Source organism: Homalodisca vitripennis, chromosome 3 (assembly GCF_021130785.1).
Source record: "Homalodisca vitripennis isolate AUS2020 chromosome 3, UT_GWSS_2.1, whole genome shotgun sequence".
Taxonomy (NCBI): Eukaryota; Metazoa; Arthropoda; class Insecta; order Hemiptera; family Cicadellidae; genus Homalodisca; species Homalodisca vitripennis.
The window spans coordinates 111,420,609-111,440,429 of NC_060209.1; the positions used below are offsets into that span (position 1 = coordinate 111,420,609).

Here is a 19,821-nt window from a genome sequence, read left to right on the forward strand (position 1 = left end):
AATGATTAAATTCATTACATACATATTTTTTCTTCTTATTTCACTTCAATTTTGTTATTTTTCCTTTTTTTCACCAATTTATCGAATACGCTTTGCGGAACACTTTTGGATTTTGCAGTACATTTTATTGTACTTTAGTTCCTTGGTATAGTTTTCTGGCTTTAAAGAAACATTTAATAGTATTTGTATCATATATTTATAGGCACCATATTTTTGGGATATTGGATGGTGAGGTTGAAAGGATTGTTTGGCTTGATGTTGTTGGTTTCCTACATATACTCTGTAATCAAACCTGTTATTATTCTTCTTTACAGTTAGATTAAAAAATGTATTTTGTTGTTTTCTTCTACTTCTATGGTGAATTTTAATTTTGGTGTAATATTGTTCAGGTAATTGTGTAACATGTTTAATTGCGATCTGAACCATTAAATAATACCAAAGTGTCATCTACAAAATGGTGTTATAGAGCTATTTTGTTACTGTGTTCTTTCCATTCCGAGAAGATGTGTTCATTTTCAATATGGTTGAAATATATTTTAGCCAACAAACCTGAGAGTGTTGATCCCATAGCAAGTCAATCTGTTTTATATAATATTCACCCTTAAAAGAAAAATAATTTTGTTGGATGACTTTCTTTATCAAGAATGTTTCATTAATGGAATTATTGTGAACCATAAAAACAATATTACATTAATTACAACTCATAATGCACTGCAGTTTATTTTACTCTTAGAAAAAATTTACTATGCAAACTAATACTTCATTTAACAGTAATTTGATATAGTGTTCTTATTGGTTCTGTGAGCACAGCACTTTCCAAGTGTCTCTGTGGATTAACGACGTATGGGTTCTGCAACTTGGTTGAGAGTATGACATGAACCATAGCCATTACATGTCCTTTGTTGAGCTCTAAGAATATTCATTAAAAGATGTTATGAGCATAAAAGATTTATTGTTATTGTCAACTCTTTTATTACTTTTATGTTATATTTTATTGATTTGACTGACGGATCAATTTTGATATGTGTATGATTTGTGTTATTTAAAACATGGCACTTATTGTTCGCTAAAAATAATGCTAATATACTATATATTCAGATCTCACAGTGGTTTGTCCTCCAGATTGCTAACCGTTAAGTGATGTGCAGGGAGCGACGGTAAGGAACGAGGGAGAGGCTGTGATCATTGGACGAGTAGTGAGAGGTGGTGCAGCGGAGAAAAGCGGGCTACTGCACGAAGGAGATGAGGTGCTGGAAGTTAATGGTATCGAGATGAGAGGCAAGTCGGTGAACGACGTGTGTGACTTGCTGTCCACGATGACTGGGACTCTTACCTTCCTCATTGTGCCAGGACAGCGACGTGGCAGCATACGTACATCCTCCACACGAGATACTCTGGTAAGTAAACACCTTTTTAAAATATTTTAAAATATACATTGAGAATAATTACGCTGTAAGCAATCAAATTGAAAGTTGTTATAGTGATAGATTACATTCATGATGTGGCAGTTCAGTCCTCTACATAGTAGTAAATTTATGATTTCTCGCCATAAGATTTTCATAATAACCAAACTGGTATTATGTTGGTGTATAGATGCATGTGAAGGCACACTTTGACTACGATCCCGAGGATGATCTGTATATCCCCTGCAGAGAGCTAGGAGTGAGCTTCCAGAAAGGTGATGTGTTGCACGTGATCTGCCAGGAGGACCCAAACTGGTGGCAGGCCTACCGTGAAGGAGAAGAGGATCAGACCCTCGCTGGCCTCATCCCCTCCAGATCCTTCCAGCACCAGTCAGTATACAAGCACCTGAGTCAAACATACATTTTCTCCTATACTGTTTTCACTCTTATTAATGATACTATTTTATTGACATACTATGGTTCATTCCATACCATCTGTGTTATGGGGTTCATCTTTGGGGAAATTCAAGTGCTGCAAAGAGAATTGTGTTTTTTAAAATAGGCCATTAGAATAATTGCTGGATTATCTACCCAGTTATCTTGTAGACATATTTTTGCTAGGTTCCAGATTTTGACTCTACCCTGTATTTATATTTTTCAAAATGTAGCCTATGTAAAAGAAAACCTAAGTAAATTGGAGACACGGTTCTCTATATGATCATGACACTAGATGTAAAGAAAATTTAATATTAGGCAAGAGATTTTATGAGTAACAACTACCAGCAGTTCAAGCTATGTAATAAGCTCCCTGCTACTTTAAAAGCTTTGCCAATAAAAAGAGTTCAAACAAATATTGTCCAATTGGTTAAAAAGAAAGGAATTTTATTCCACTGAAGAATTCATGGACTGTGAGGATGTTGAATATATTTGTATATAATAGGGAATAGTTTTTAATGTTGTAACTTAATTGTTTTTCTGCATAACTACTATTACTGAGTGCCATATTACAGCCATGAGTGCACAGTACTTTGTATCATTGACGAGAATTATTCTAGTTGTACAATTGCCTAATGGTCACTAACCTTGTATAATGCGAATGGGCTTTCATCTACCAGACTGTCAGTATATAGCATATACTACCTACTATAGTTTTGTTGCATTATAGTTCAATAAAGTGTACTGTATATTGATTTAATATATCTAAATTAAATTAAAAAATTGTAATATTATTTTGAAATTTGCAGGAGAGAGTCTTTAAAACAGACCATTACTGGTGACAAAATAGGAAGAGAAAAGTCAAAAAAAGCAGGAACATTCCTGTGTGCAAAAAAGAATCCTAAAAAGAAAAAGAAGAAAATGCCTTATAGTGCTAATTATAACGACGGTGGATATCCCATATACCATACTACATCAGCGGACGGTAAATTTTTAAATTACTTTAATATAGCTGTAAAATCTATTTCAATCAGATTAATTATTGATTCTTGAAAATGTTTTGTATAAAGAATAGTCTAATGAAAGTTTTACTGATTCACCCTTCAAGAACAATTGATCCTTTTATAGTTTTAATCTTTTTTATTTGGTAAAGATGCTTTTATTTTATAAAGATTTAAAAGCAACATCGGTATGATCTATTTTATACTGCTCAGTATGATTTGCTAAAAATGTATTTTTAATACAATTCCAATGCCTGAAGCTATGAAACAGGCTGAAATATGTTATAATTTTTATATATTGAATGGGTTTGTTATTTTGCGAGGGCTATCCAGAAAGAAGGTTACGTTTTGATATAAACAGAAAACAAAGTAAAAGAAAAAACTGTATAATATACGTTTTAAAGTGACACTAAAATACTATTTTTCAACATAGTGACCATAAAATGTAGGCACTTATCATAGCAAAATTCCAGCTTTATAAAATTCTGCCATCTGAGACTTCAACTAGGTAGTCACACCCTTCCGCAGTTCCACGTTGTCACCAAAGCGCTGCATACAATCCAGATCTTCATTGCTGGAAACAGGTGGAAGTCGCTGTGTGCAAGGTACCAACTGTAAGGCGGATGTGGAAACACCTCCTACTTAAAAGCATCCAGGACTTTTCAAGTCTGATTTATTGTGTGTGGTCAGGCATTGTTACCCATCATGCACAAAATTTATGGTAACCAAACTTCTTTGTAACAATTTCTTTTAACAAACTCTTTGAAGTTTGAGGAAAACTTAGTGAGAGTTATGTTATTGTAATTCAGTGTTCATTCTTAATCTTCTTATAAACTTTAGAGACAATTTCATCAGTGGCAATGCTTGGCCATCCACTTCGTTCGTCATCATGGACATTAGTTTGGCCATTTTTAAACCTAATGCACCACTGACGCACTCCATCTTCAGTAATCATATTGTTCCCATAAACTTCACAGAGTTTGTGATATACCCCAATTGGTTTATTGTGCTTAGCCAACAAAAACCATATTACTAACCGCATTTCACAACTGTGGGATTTTCAATTGCGTCACACATTTTAAACTGCTATTGTAAAATGACAAGGAGCGACAATAACCTCTCACTAGCACAGCTGGATAGCCACTGAACAGGGAAATGCCCTGATATCAGTGGCCGTGATAGTACCGCCCCTAGAGGCTACAGAGCGAAATGTTATTTACTTTTTTGATAGCCCTCGTACAAATAACAAAATTTACATATATTTTAAAACAACAGTTTTTAGAGGTTTAAAATTACATTTTAAGAGAGAGCAGATTTACTACCAGATAGGAAGGTTATTCTTCTTCCTTTCAAAATACAGTAAAGGGATACAGTAAATATTGAAATCTCGTCATATATTGGTCTAAGTAGGATTAAGGATTTTTTTAACAAAAATAATCTTTTATTAAATTCAGATAAATCTAATTATATTTCTTTTTCTACAAAGCAATCCAGATCAAATTTAAACTGTGACATTTTTCTAGACAATGACAGACTTCAACAAGTAGACCACACAAAGTTTTTAGGACTTATAATAGATAAAAATTTAGCTTGGGATAAACATGTAGATCATGTTACTAAGAAGATGTCTACTGGTCTATATGCACTGCGACAAATGGCAAAAATTAGTAATTTACATACACTTAAATTAATATATTTCTCTTTGATCCATTCACATTTAGCTTACGGAATAAGCATTTATGGAGCAACAACAATAAGTAATTTAGATAGGCTTTTGGTCCTACAAAAAAAATCTTTGAGAATCATGAAAAATTTAAGATATACAGATTCTGTTAAACATATTTTTTCTGAACTTGGAATTCTGACAGTATATATGGTTTACACATATTTGAATCAATAATTTATGTAAAACAATTTTTTGATCCGATACTACAAACCAATAAACATACATATAATACTCGTTTTAATAGACATGTCGATCAACACAATCTTGAATTTTACAAAAAGAAAACATATTACAGAGGTGTTAGATATTTACATAATTTACCAACAAAATTTATAATGGAAACAGATCTGTTAAAATTAAAAAAAGAAGTCAAAGATTATTTAGCTAAAATTTGTCTCTATATTCTTTTGAGGAATATTTAAATACAAAAACCAATTAATTCATTTAAAGAAGAATTGAAGATAAATTGTTAAGATGTTACGATTGTATTTTTTTACTTATATTTTAAAATTAATATTAGTATTTAGTTTCATTGTAGTGACGCTATTCTTTGTACCTTGTACATATTACAGAATAAAGTAGTTTGACTATGACTATGACTATGTTAATCATTTACATTTTTAATGTTAAAACTATTACAATATAGTTTATAGAATGTTATAACTATTTATAATGTTATTCTACATTTATTTTAATTTTCTTAAATATAGTAGTTACAAACAGAATGCAACAAATTATGAAAAAGTAAAATTGTGTTATATTGCTATTAACGTAATCTATTGCATCACTGTTTGTTTAATGATAAATAAAATCTTGAATCTTGAACCTAAATAAGAGGACATCATACTTGTGCCTCTGAAAAAGTTGGTCTACCAACTTAAGTGCAAATATTGCTCTGCTCAGGCTTAATCCTTTCGGGACTCATTGAAAAGTGCTGATTTCTCTATATGGTTGTATATGTATAGTTAACCCTTTGCGATCGGATGCAGTATGTAATTAGTATGTCCTCTACGATCGCGTGGCCAGTGTGACGGGCCACAGCCATCTGCGCATCAAAGTCGTATTAGTTTTCACTTGAGTTGTCCCCGGCGCGCTCGGATGGCCAGTGAGACTGGCCAACATAGAATTCCTTCAACGGTCGGATGGCCAGTGCCACTGACCAAGAAATACATTCTGCATTTAGAAATACTTTATCAGCGTTAAGATGGCTATAAAGTGCTGAAACCTATCGAGTAAACATTGAACTAAATGAAACCTCTGTTTCATTACATTTAACCATCTTGGATTTGAGGAATACTAGAAATAAACAGGTGTTTGTCCAGTACCATTTGACAGTGGGAGCATTTCAGATTTGTTGAAGTGTCGTAAATATTGTGATTAACCTAGTTTACTTGTTATTGTGTTAGATATCGTGCAGTTATTTATATTTAGATAAATGCAATTTAATTAACAGTTGTCAATATGGATTAAACCTTTAGTCCCTGACGATTTTTGAAGAGATACTGTTTAATGAAAATAGTGATGTTGACTCAAATCATGACAGTGATGTACAGTCTAATTTCAGTGGTGATTTTGATAACTATGTAACTGTTGAAGAACTATTTGAAGAAGATTCAGATTATATTGAACATAATGATGAAGTAGACCAGACAGACAATGCAAATATAGTAGGCCTAGACGGGACAGACAATGGAAATATAGTAGGCCTAGACGTGGCTAGAGAATGGAAAGAATGGTCTGAAGGTGATGGAAACTTTTACAAATTTATTTGGGACACAGGTTAGTGGTTTTCAACTTGCAGGTAATGAGAAACCTTCAACCCCTTTAGAGTTTTTTCAGCTTTTCTTTACTGATAGCCTATTGGTAGAAATCGTAAAAGAAACAAACAGATATGCTATTGAAAAAAATTCAGAAAAACACACCTTTACAAAAGAAATCAGTATGGTGGTCATGGGTAGAACTAACACTTTCAGAATTGAAAGCTTTCCTTGGAGTTATTTATAAATTATGGGAATGAACGGCAAAACCAGAAATGGCTGACTACTTTTCCACAAATTGGGTAGACTACCAACCATTTTTTAAGGATGTTTTAAGTAAGGAAAGATTCTTACAAATATTCTGGAATTTGCACATATGCCCACCTCCTTCTGGTCCTGTCGCTGGGACATTGACTCGTTCCGGTAAGGTAAGAAATGTTTTCTGCGTATCTGGATAAAAAGTTCAGAGAATATTATGTCCCACAAAAAGAAGTCAGTGTTGATGAAAGCACCATAGGCTTCAAAGGACGTTATAGTCTTTAAAGTCTACAATAAAGACAAGCCGATTAAAATGGGGGATTAAGGTGGTTTGTGTTGTCTGAGTCCTCAACTGGATATATCTGCGCTATTGAGCCATAACTTTGGTAAAACAACAACTGACCCGCTTGAATAGGCCAGATTTAGGAGTTACAAGCCGCATTGTCCTACATCTTGTAGCTAAGCTTAAGGAATCTTATGGCAACATTGAGGGCCTCCACGTCTTCACTGACAGGTGGTATACAAATATGGATCTGGCAGCAGAACTTCTAGAGTGGAATGTTTATCTAACAGGGTACTGTAATGTTAAACAGAAATGGCCTACCCCGCAATTGTGAAACCACAAAGAAAAAATGTCAAAAAACAGACTCAAAAGCTTAAACTGAAACAAGGGGACATTAAAAACCTTCAGGAAAGATGAAAAGTTTTCTCTGTTACTGTGGAAAGACAAAAGGTAGTGTCAATACTAAGTACACTGTATGGTGATAACACTACCGTGGCAGTTAGGCGACAGCAAAAAGATAACGTAGTACAAGAGGTGAAAAAACCGACTGTAGTTTGCAATTATAACAAGTACATGGGGGGAGTTGATCTTGCGGACCAACTACATATCATCATACTCTTTTACCAGGAAGTCAAGTGGTGGTGGAGGAAAGTTTTTCTTCTGGTTGTTGGAAACCGCCATCGTCAACTCATTTGTACTTTACAATGCCAATCAAGACCAAAACAACATCAAGTTAGACAGAGAAAGTTACAGAAAAAATGTTGATCACAGAATTAGTCGGGGAAGTGCGGAATATGAAGAAAGAGGAAGACCGTCTAACAGTGTAGATGATGAAAGACTTAACGGAAAAATTACATTTACCCTATCCTCTACAGACTGGCAAAACCAAGGACTGCTCTGTTTGCAGTGACAGAAGGCCGGGGATGCAAAGAAAACGAACAAATTTCTTTTGCAAAACATGCTCCAACAATCCAGGGCTCCATATCGGCGAGTGTTTTGAGAAATACCACTCAAGCAAAAAGTTAAAAGAACAATGAAACTAAAGTCGGCCACAGTGTGATAGCATAAGTAGCAATATAAAGTTTTAATTTTCTTTCATTATTCAATAAGTATCTAATTCAAATTTCAAATTAATGTAAACCAAATGTATATTATAATTCCATTAATGTGTGTCTGTATAAGCAATAAAACAATTGCAGTAAAGTAATATTAGTTTTTAAAAGAACAATGAAATAAAAGTCGGCCATAGTGATTGTATAAGTAGCAATATAAAAGTTTTAATTTCATTATTCTATAAGTATGTAATTTATTGCACTTTCTCAAATGTAAACCAAATGTATATTATAATTCCATTTATTGTGTGTTTGTATAAGCAATAAAACAATTGCAATAAAGTAATATTAGTTTTTAAAAGAACAATGAAATCAAAGTCGGGCCACAGTGATAGCATAAGTAGCAATATAAAGTTTTAATTTCTTTCATTATTCAATAAGTAGGCTATCTAATTCCAATTTCAAATTACTGTAAACTAAATGTATATTATAATTCCATTAATGTGTGTCTGTATAAGCAATAAAACAATTGCAGTAAAGTAATATTAGTTTTTAGAAAGAACAATGAAATCAAAGTCGGCCATAGTGATTGTTTTAGTAGCATTATAAGGTTTTAATTTTATTATTCTATAAGTATGTAATTTATTGCACTTTCAAATGTAAACCAAATGTATATTATAATTCCATTATTGTGTGTCTGTATATAGCAATAAAACAATTGCTATAAAGTAGTTTGTTTTTAATTATTTAAATTTTAAATCCCACATGTAAACATTGCAGGTTTTACTACGAAATAATTCCGAGTTGGAGGAGGAAGGCCGCTACGATGAATAACAGCTGGACGCAGAGAGATCGCCGTGGGCAGTGACACTGGCCACCCGAGCGGCGAGGACAACTCATGTAGTAGTCATTCTGAGCTGTCTTAGAGTAAAACTTGGCCAGTCTGACTGGCCATCCGATCGCAAAGGGTTAAAGTACAGTGTTGGATTTTTAAACTAACACTTTTTATTCTGAAAAAGATAGGGTAAACAATTTACTCAGCTGGAACTTTTATTGCTCATCAACCAACCAGTAAATGTTCTGTAAAAAATGGCTGCAATATTGTTTCTAATAGATCAAACTATTCCCAAAAGATAGCAGCACAGTGCAAAGCCAGTAGAACCCACCGAACTAATCTCATACGTCAGTGAAATGAGACGTAGTACGCCAGCCATGCAGTGCCTGTGATTCGTTCGGAAAGGGTTAATAATCAACAAAGCTTAACAAAGAACAATTAAAAGCCCAAACTCCAAACCTGTCACCCAATACTCAAGTAGCTACAGTTTCACTTCCTTCAACAAGTATTCAAAGTAAAAAATAATAATAATGGAGTTTAGCCTACCAGTGGGTTATCAAATTCAGAGGGCATAATGATTCAGCAAAAATAGGCGTCAATGTCCCATCAGATGCACAATTGAGGGTGACAATGTTTTAGCACAGCACCTCCCAACATAACTATGCTATGCATAGAAAACGCGGTTGCTCCGCCATGCTTTGGGATCATGTTTAAAACATTGTAGTGCATTCAATTATGCACTTGATGAGACAGTGAGATCACCTCTTCATCTGGACTACACTGAATAGTTGCTGGGTAAACAGACTGAGCTTCTTTGTAGTCTAGGTTTCTCTAACTCTCGAAATTATGTAAGGTGTTCGTTTTGAGAGTCTTTGCTGTCAACTTTTTATGGATCTCTTTAGACAGATGTGGACTCCAGATTCCAGCAATCTATATGTACCAGTCTCAGATTTGAAACGCTGCAATAAGTGGAAGGTGAAATAGAGCTTAACTCAATATTCACACTAAGATGGATTGACCACACTCTGTGTTTATGTGACCACTTGCCTACTGATAGAAAACTGGCAGTCAAGTATCTATATTTGTTCCCAATATTATATAATAAATTAATATTAATTTTTCATCTACAATTTTTCTTATCGTAGAATTATTGTAAAGCTCAAAAATTAATGCATAAAAGCATTTGCTAAAATTTTAAAAGTTGCTTTGCTTTTAGTACTTCATATAAAAATAACTCAATTGTATTAATTTCAGAATATGAAGTAGAGGAAATTTTAACTTATGAGGAAGTTACGCTATACTATCCTCGAGCAAATCACAAACGGCCGATCGTTCTCATTGGTCCACCCAACATCGGCAGGCACGAGTTGAGGCAGAGACTGATGGAAGACTCTGAGAGATTTGCTGCAGCCATACCTCGTAAGTGGTTTGTTATAAAAACATAATAAAAAGAAATATAAATAAAAACAAACACTTTCTAATAAAAAAAGATTTCTGTCAAAATAAAACAACAAAATTGTATTTCTGTGATTGAGTGTATGTATGTATGTATATATATATATATATATATATATATATATATATATATATATATATATATATATGTAGAGAAATAAAAACTTAGAGGCTTCTTACAATACATAAAGAAAAAGACTACTAATCCTTTAATATTTCGCCACAATAAAGTTAATAAAAAAATACTACTATTTGTTACTTACTGTGTGGAATTAAATGGAAGGTACAATTATGTACGATTGCGACTTGTAGAGTTGAGGTACCAATTCCCATTGTTTTGGTTCTAAAATGTTTAAGAAAATGTATAATAAATTATAACAATAACAAAATTTGTATTACGAAAATACTTATAGATGCAAACCATAGGAAGAGAAAATTTTCCTTCACAAAACAGATGTATGTAATAGTTCTGGAAACTTTGATTCCATCTAAAGTCCCCTCACCTTGCCCTCCAATTGCCCTAAGATGTCAAAGAAGAAAGGTATAAATGCAATATTCCTACATGGATTAAAAACGTTTTGTAGTTTAATTTCTACTATTTAAGTTAACCACTATTGAATATTGTTACTCAACTGTTTATATAGGGCAGAAATTAAGCCCATTCATTAAACTATATTTTTATTCAAGTTTTGTGAGAGTATGTTTGAAATCATATAAACTTTTTTTTACATAGAATAAAAATAGAATGTTTAACATTTTAACTCCTTGCAGTTTTTATCCCTAAAAAATTTAGTGGTGAAATAAGAATTGGTAATGTCTTGTTCGTCTCAGATACCAGCAGAACCCGCAAGGAAGGTGAAGTAGATGGCCAAGATTACCACTTCATCACCCGGGCTCAGTTCGAAGCAGATATCTTGTCTCGCAAATTTGTGGAGCATGGAGAGTATGAGCGTGCGTACTACGGCACATCGCTCGATGCCATCCGTTCTGTCGTCAATGCTGGCAAAATATGTGTGCTCAACCTTCATCCTCAGTCACTTAAAATACTTAGGAGTTCTGACCTCAAGCCTTATGTCGTTTTTGTTGCGCCACCTTCATTAGAGAAACTAAGACAGAAGAAAATTCGTAATGGAGAAGCATTTAAGGTAAAGTTATTTTTAAATATGACAGATTTTATATTTTTTTTGCTAATACTGCTTTTGTCCAAACCTAGGGGGATTTAAAAACTTGAAAGTTAACTATGCTCTAAGAACAGTTTAAGTTTTTGACTAATCACAGTAGTAGAGGTAAATTAATTTACAGATTATCTTAAACTGTAGCTAGAAAAAAAATAATAAGTAGTACCATAAAATAAAAACTCTTCTTAATAAACCACAAGTTCTCATAAGCACAATTGTAAATGATTATTTTAATTACATAAACAGTTTCAAGTCAAAAAAATAACAAATGGAGATAATGGATTAATATAATTTGATGGGTTTGTAATTAATTACTTGTTTTATCCTTCAGGCTTTGGGGCTTGTTTTCAAAGGAATACCTTTGAAATTTCTAGTTTAAATATTTTTGAGAAATAATGAGAATTTAAACTTTTTAACAAGAATATATTTAAAAAATCTCGTCATAGAGTTTTGAAAATGTTAAGGAAATCCAAATATACAGAAGAAAGAAAAGAAAGAGGTCTCTTTTATAAGTAGACTAACTCCCTATCTCCTCCATAGCTGAGGGATGGCTATGACTATTAAACCTAGAGTTTGTGAGTTTGACACTCAGAGGGATACAATGTTTGCTTGGATTAACACTGGCTAAAGAAGACTAACTGTATGAGTTAAAGCGGATTTTATATACGAGGGGGTACCCAAAAAAACCGGAATTATTTTATAAAAATTATATATTATCAAATTTTTTGCAATACGACCTTATCTCCTTCAAAATAATCTCCATTACAACTAATACACTTGTCCCAATGGTATTTCCATTGATCAAAACATTTTTTGTAGTCATCTTTAGAAATGGCTGCAAGCTCGAGCTTCGTTTTTTTCTTAACCTCTTCAACGCTGTCAAATCGTTGACCTTTCAAGCCTCTTTTCATGTGTGGAAATAAAAAAAAGTCGCATGGAGGGAGGTCAGGCGAGTAAGGTGCGTGGGGCAGCGGAACCATGCCGTTTTTGGCTAAAAACTGCCTAACTGAGATGGCTGTGTGTGCCGGTGCGTTGTCGTGGTGGAAGAACCAGTCTCCAGTCTGCCACAAATCGGGTCTTTTCTGGCGAACACTGTTGCGCAATCTTCTTAAAATCTCCAAATAAAATGTTTGGTTGACAGTCTGACCTGGAGGAACAAACTCAGAATGAACAATGCCTTTAGCATCAAAAAAGCAAATCAACATGGTTTTGATGTTTGATTTGACTTGCCGACATTTTTTTGGACGAGGTGAAGATGGCGACTTCCATTGGCTTGACTGTTGCTTCGTTTCTGGGTCATAACCATAGCACCATGACTCATCACCAGTAATTACCTTTTCCAGAAAATCGGGATCATTTTCGAGATGTTCTTTCAGAAGGCAGCAAGTTTCAACTCGATGTGCCTTTTGATGGTCAGTCAGAAGTCGAGGAACAAATTTGGCAGCAACCCTTTTCAGTCCTAAATCTCCTGTTAAAATTCGCTGAACCGAGCTCTAAGTTAACCCACTACTCTCTGATAGTTCCTCAATTGTCTGTCGACGGTCGGTGAGCACAAGTTCACGAACTTTCTCAACATTTTCGTCCGTTCGAGAGGTTGATGGACATCCAGAACGAGGTTTGTCTTCAATCGACATGTCGCCATTTTTAAATCGAGCGAACCACTCGTAGACCTAAGTTTTCCCCATAGCATCATCTTTGTAAGCTGTATTCAACATTTAAATAGTTTCTGCAGCATTTTTACCAAGTAAATAACAAAATTTCACAGCTGCATGTTGTTCACTTAAACTTGCCATGACAAAAAACGAAACAAGAACAAAACAGGGTTAGCGAAAACAGTCACTATGAACGAACAGAATGCACTAGGACAACGGAACTGGGGTCACTGAGCTCGCAATGGGTTGCGCGACACACGCCTAGCAGCAGGAATGTGTACTACACGCTGCCGGCTGCCAGCAATACAATTCCGGTTACTTTTGGGTACCCCCTCGTAATGTAAGTCTGTACAATTTCTTGACCATTTATGATATTGATATCAGTTACAATCAATAAAGTCTAATGACAATAACTTATGCAGAAGGCCATGGCTGGGAGACAGAGTGTTTTGCATATTTAAACCATCCAAATACAAAATGCAGTAATTGAGTCACACAAAGAAATATCTCTCTAGTGGAGTATTAATATGCTCTCCTGTCAAATGAGAGATTAAGTTTTGAGTTCTGACAGAGCATGCAATTGTTGAATAAGTCTGTATTGCCATTAAATAAGGTTGCTGCAATTTATACAAATTTAATGATCATTTTATAATTTAACATGTAATTGGTTTCCCAGTCATATGATAGTTTGCTAATTTAAACTAATGTACAAAGGAAATGACCAAATAGAAAATAATTTCCTCATTAAAAGTCAGGTTCTGTGATGTGTGGGATTACTTGTTGCTCATCAAGTGAGAGATTTATATTTGGTTACCAATGGAGCAAGAACATTCTGGAAATATATCTTTATTGACACTGATATAATAAATATATCTTTATTTTATAAATATATATATATATATATATATATATATATATATATATATATATATATATATAGGTATATATAATATCAATAAACATTGAATCACAAACAGTACTTGCTCCGCCGGGATTATATACATAAACACACACACAAGCAAGAGAGTGAGTACTTTTCAAATTCAAACTAAGCGCTTTATAATATAGTAGTAACATGGACAGGAAATTTTCTTAAAGGAAAATCTTGGCACAATATGGTTTTATAATATGAAGAGCAAGGGAAGGGGTTCAGTTTTTAAGCTTTTTAGATTCATCCTTTCACCTTCAACAGTTGTAGTGTCAATGTTTGTGATTTTTACTACATTTTTGAAAAATCAATTATTATGATTTATTTTGTTCTAAAATAACCTGATTATGACAGTAATATTTTTCATTTATAGCTATGAAAATTGGAATGCAAATTAACATTGATTGGAAAAATTATTTCTCCCAGTATTATGAAGTACTAATGGTTACAAAATCCTATCATAGTATCTATCTACATGTCACCCTTTCAACTGTCAATCAATATCAGTGCCTAGGATCCGTCAGAGAGACTGTAAATGGCATCACAATTTGTAAAGTTTTGATAAATAATACATTTGTGAATTGTATGGGTACATTTACACAACTTTACAAATATTTTTGTATATTAGATTTATAAAAAAATGTTATAAGTAAAGAGAGATTTTATATTGCTTAGTTCCAAGTATGTTGTTTAGGAAGAAGACTTAAAGGATATAATAGAGAAGGCTCGAGAAATGGAAGACAAGTACGGCCACTTGTTTGACATGATCATTATCAATAATGACACAGAACGAGCCTACCATCAGCTGCTGAATGAGATCAACAGTCTGGAACGCGAGCCACAGTGGGTGCCTGCCGCATGGCTCAAGTCACTATGAGGAATATTGGTAAGATCAGTGACTAGTGAACATATGCTTCAAGTACTAATGGAAACATTAAATTTAATGCTAATGTAATGTATATTCTTTTCGTGTTGGTGCTGTTGCACATCTACTGAAAACTGTGTTTGTCTTGCCATTTTACAAAACAAAATTCCACCATTTCAGTCACTGGCAAGTGGACGTTTACTGTAGTAATTTGTATTTTATGTTTTTAAACTGTTAGATCATAATAGCATTGTGGTTTTAGTTGATACATAATATTATACGTACTTTCTAAGATGAAATTGTGCTAGTTTAATAAAAACATAAATTATAGTAGTAATTGTGTTAACTCGTATTGCTGCAATGTGAAAAGTAAAAATATAAAATCAGTGAAGGTATAATACTTTGTCTGATGAATGCCAAAGGCGTTGTAAGATGCAATAATTTGTTGCAGATCATGCGCAGTCAAAGCGAGTCTGCTGAAGACAGCTAGCAGGACCGAACACGCTGGACTGCGTCTTGTCATGTTCTAATCACATGTTTAATCGAATCTTCGTGTTAGCTCTAGAGCCTATTAGTGCCGCTGCCATTCATATTTAGATCTTTTTTCAATTTCTTATGAAAGTAATAGATTCATCAAACTTAAATTTGTTAATTGATTGAAATTTATATGCGTGTTATCACTATTACCACATTATTACCAGGTGTTTAAAATTAATAAATGAAACCTCAATAAATTTTATTACAGTTTTTAAATTAAAAATTCTTTTATTCCTATTATCTTACTGGATTAATATATACATACAGTAAATGATAACATTTCTATTACATTGAGCTGTTCCTTAATTACAAACATTTCCAACATTTACTGTCAAATAAATGTTAAACCTGATAGTTATTACCTTTTCTTTCTAGTACATTAAATATTTTTCACCTTTATATTCAATCAATACAAAGTTTGACTCAATAGAAACAAAGAAGGATGATTTTTTATTCTTGGGTATCTTGTCTACAGTGATTTTCATAAGTAAAATTTCATACTATTTTAATACATTACTTGAAATGTGGGGTATTTGGTGCTATGATTTAAAGTACAGTAGTGGTTACCTGTAGTTTTTCGTATTGTTGTTTTTATTGTTTATACAGTGTGAAGATTATTTTTGTTAATAATTTGTAGTTTAAATATTATAAGACTTTATTATTTATGCTTCATGACATCACCAAAAGACAATATTGTGTACTTAGCATATGTTGTGATCTAAGTGAAAATATTCAAAAAGATAAAATGTCATTTTATTAAAAAAATATAGAAACATGTAATTTATATAGATATATAAAATATGGGATTCAAAATTATTTGGTATGGATACCTAAAAGATCTTTTTTGTAACATAAGGAGAAAAATTACGAACCCTTCTGAAACTAGACTTTTTCTGAACGATTCTTAAAGGTTGCATTTATGAAGTTTTTGCTAATGATCAGCCCCAATAGAGTGTGTACAATAACAGTTTATTATCTCCCAATCCCTATCTTGTCAATTTTCAGTAGCAGTTTGGATAGTTGGTGTAAACTGATCTTCTGTTGTTTTAGAGCAACATGTTACTGTGGTGTTGTATTAAGGGGAATGCTATGACGAATACGTATCAGATTTTAAAATGTTTTCTGTAATACTAATTTTTTTTTTATCTATTGAAGATTTAGATTTTAATTATTTGACTGTAAGATTGCATCAGACTGTAGCGTTGGTTTAATGTAAGTCAAAAGATAATGATGGGATAGGGGAGTAATTTCAGCGTTCTGTAAAAATCACCCAAACCTATTGTATTATTAAAACCTAATTTTTAATATTTAGAGGACATTTTAAACTTACTTTTAGTATATTTATAGTAAACTGTTTATCTTTTAACTGATAAGAATTAAATAACCAAACATTGAATTAAAATAATTACATGAATAATAACTTATACAAAAATATTGAAAATCCATCAACATTGTTTTTCTTACATTAAACCTAAATAGCTGTCATCACAAACATTAATAATAAATTATTACTATACAACAGATTTAATATTTAAGTATTTTCCATGTAAACTGTATCAAATTTTATTTTGGTCACCAGTGTTCAGTAGTGTTTTATAGTTTTAAAAGAAGAGTAGATTATTTTTTGACTAACAGCTTATATTTTAATTGTGAATTTAACCAAACAACCTGACAAGAGCTTTAAAAACTTTTTTTAAACAAAGCGGATAAAAGGAAAAGTGATTTTATGTTGTATTCCAACCCTGTGAGGACAGTGCATGTTTGTAAGGGAGGGTTGCGAGTGTGCCAAACTAATTATGTATAGTAAATAAAACAATGGTAAAGACTGAAGTTTGGAGATAAGCTAGTTTCCTACTTTTGGATTGTTCAACTGTAAACGTAAAGCCCTTCAATTGAAGCAATACACCAGCTACGTGCTCACAAAGTGAGGAGCCCAAGGAATTTATAAATGTTGTACAGACTTGTTTTTATTTTGTGTGTTGTTTATAGATTCTACTAATGTGTACAGTTATTATTAGCCTTCGTATTAATGTGATTTTATTATTATTGTTTTCACTGATGACTTCGCTCCAATATCAGTGAATGTATATAACTCATTCCAGAATGTTTATATTATATTGAAAGATTGATATTACGTTAAAGCAAATAGAAAACTTTGTTCTACAAAGTATTATACACAACAATATATTGTAAATCTTTGTTGTAAGACCTTAGTAAATGGTACTGATGTATACTGTGTTGAATTATTTCCCATTGTTTTTATACACCAATAATTTTTTCTGAAGAAAAAGGAGTGTTTTTGGTTAGCACATTCAATAAGCAGTAAAAACGTATTTATGATAAATTTATATTTTAACCCTAGATCTGGTGACCTACCAAAAAATCAAAATTGTCACCCTGTTTTCAGCATTTTACAAGCCTTTTTTTAAATTGTCAAAAATATATACCTTGCCAAATACACATTCCTTTTTATCAGAAATTGTAAATTATAACAGTAATGTTAGAAATAGTAAATGATAATTACAAGGACATTTCCATGAGATAAATGAAACTATTTGTGTACTTCCTGAATGTTTTACTTCAACTCCTTTAAGAGATGGTAAGATCAACAATATTTTAGAAAATCTAAGATATACAAAATTGTCACAATCACAATTTTCTAAACACTCTTAAGCTTAATTAACAAAATTTAGAAATCCTTATATATATATATATATATATATAACTTGTCATGAAGTCGTTAAGGCTAGTTTAGCCAATTTCTCATAAAGTGCCAAAAACGTCTTTTCTCACTTTGCAGTAACATGTTTTTTAAATAGTGTGCCTCCATGCTTAGTGTGTCCATATAATGTGTCCATATATATATATATATATATATATATTAGAATAATAAATCGTAAACTAAAACCCTTTTATATAAATAATATATATAAAATAAAAGGGTTTTAGTTTACGATTTATTATTCTAACATAAAGATAACCCTATAATGTGGAGTTCATAACATAATATATATATATACTAGCTGTTCCCCCGCGGCTTCGCACGCTTTTTGTAAGTTTTGCTCGTGTATGAGCACTTCTGGTTCAAGTGAATTATATTGTCAACGCCGATGTAGAGTTTACCTTGTTGACACTATCAAGAAAATCTGCCAAACGTGTGTGTTTATAGCCATTGTACACGTACATGTACTTAATAATAAAGTGGTCTAACATTCAAGCTATAAGGCCAAACAGAAATTCATTTGAAAGACAAATATCCATAAAAATTTAGCGCCTTCACATAGTGTGTGGTTATTACACACAACTACCTCGTAATTGTACATTACAATGTGCAGGCGCTTTGATAACTTATATATTTTGGAGCGCCTCCTGGTGGTGAGTTACATCAATGGGCATACATATACATACAAATTTTCATAGATATTTTTATATTTTACATGATACTCTTTACCCGGTGCTTTTACTACGTAATATTAGGACCTTCGGTTCTAAAGATTGCATGCGAAGACACGGGTAGCAGGTTGTCTATATATATATATATAGACTACCTGCTACCCGTGTCTTCGCATGCAATCTTTAGAACCGAGGTCCTAATATTACGTAGTAAAAGCACCGGGTAAAGAGTATCATGTAAAATGATTGGATTTCTATGAAAATTTTAAAACGTAAGTAGGCATACATCAAGTAGATATTATTTAAGTTCATGGTAAATATTATCAGAGTTTAATTAATTAATGTATCATGTTTTGCATGTGGAAGACCATTTCTGGTCCAAATTAATTAATTATATTTGTAATGTCACAGCTGAGCCTGCATTATTATTCTGATCAATAAAATACAAATACACAGGTCTTGGAAACCTACTTCGGTCAAAAAAAGCATCTATTTCTAGCCTTTATCACATATTTAAGGTCTAAGATACTTCCAGTACCATAATAGAGTTGTTTGCCTTGTCCTGACGAAGAAAAAATATATACTTACTTGGACCGGGAAGCCTACTTCGGTTAAAAAGAGTGCCTACTTCAGATCGTTTGAATTCACTTACTATGTCACATTTCAGCTTGCAATATTTCCTCGATCAAATTTTAGATACGTTCAATTATGCAGTTTTCGGAAATCTACTTTGGTCAAAATCGTCTACTATCGGCTTCTGTAATCTATTTTCAGTTTTAAATATTTCCACGGACATAGTTGTTTGTTTTGTTTGCCCTGAAGAAGAAAATATACACATACGTAGGACCTATTACGGCCAAGGGGAAGTAATACCTACTTCCTATGAACTTTCGGTATAAGTTTTTTCAGTAAAAGTACTTTCGGTATGTTGCAAATCCTTATTAAGGTTATGCAACATTCCAAAATAATCGTTATTAAACTTTTGCGTTACACTTGTTTTTTAGACTGTATCCAGGGAAAGAATGAGTCTTTAAGGCATTTTAGTGTTCATTTCTCTGTTCTT

At 32.7% G+C, this 19,821-nt stretch overlaps 1 protein-coding gene across 5 annotated transcripts in view; it reads left to right on the forward strand.

Annotated features, from left to right (window-relative positions):
• LOC124357305 (protein PALS1) overlaps nt 1–17,596 on the forward strand; it is a 262,643-nt gene extending 245,047 nt beyond the window's left edge. For all 5 annotated transcript variants that reach the window (XM_046808971.1, XM_046808969.1, XM_046808972.1 and 2 more), the window contains 7 exons: nt 1,149–1,397; nt 1,594–1,793; nt 2,648–2,823; nt 10,005–10,169; nt 11,037–11,350; nt 14,658–14,849; nt 15,280–17,596. In XM_046808971.1, the coding sequence (XP_046664927.1) occupies nt 1,149–1,397; nt 1,594–1,793; nt 2,648–2,823; nt 10,005–10,169; nt 11,037–11,350; nt 14,658–14,840 (1,287 nt within the window). In that variant the 3' untranslated portion in view covers nt 14,841–14,849; nt 15,280–17,596. The remainder of the gene's footprint in view (nt 1–1,148; nt 1,398–1,593; nt 1,794–2,647; nt 2,824–10,004; nt 10,170–11,036; nt 11,351–14,657; nt 14,850–15,279) is intronic.
• Nucleotides 17,597–19,821: the final 2,225 nt, after the last annotated feature.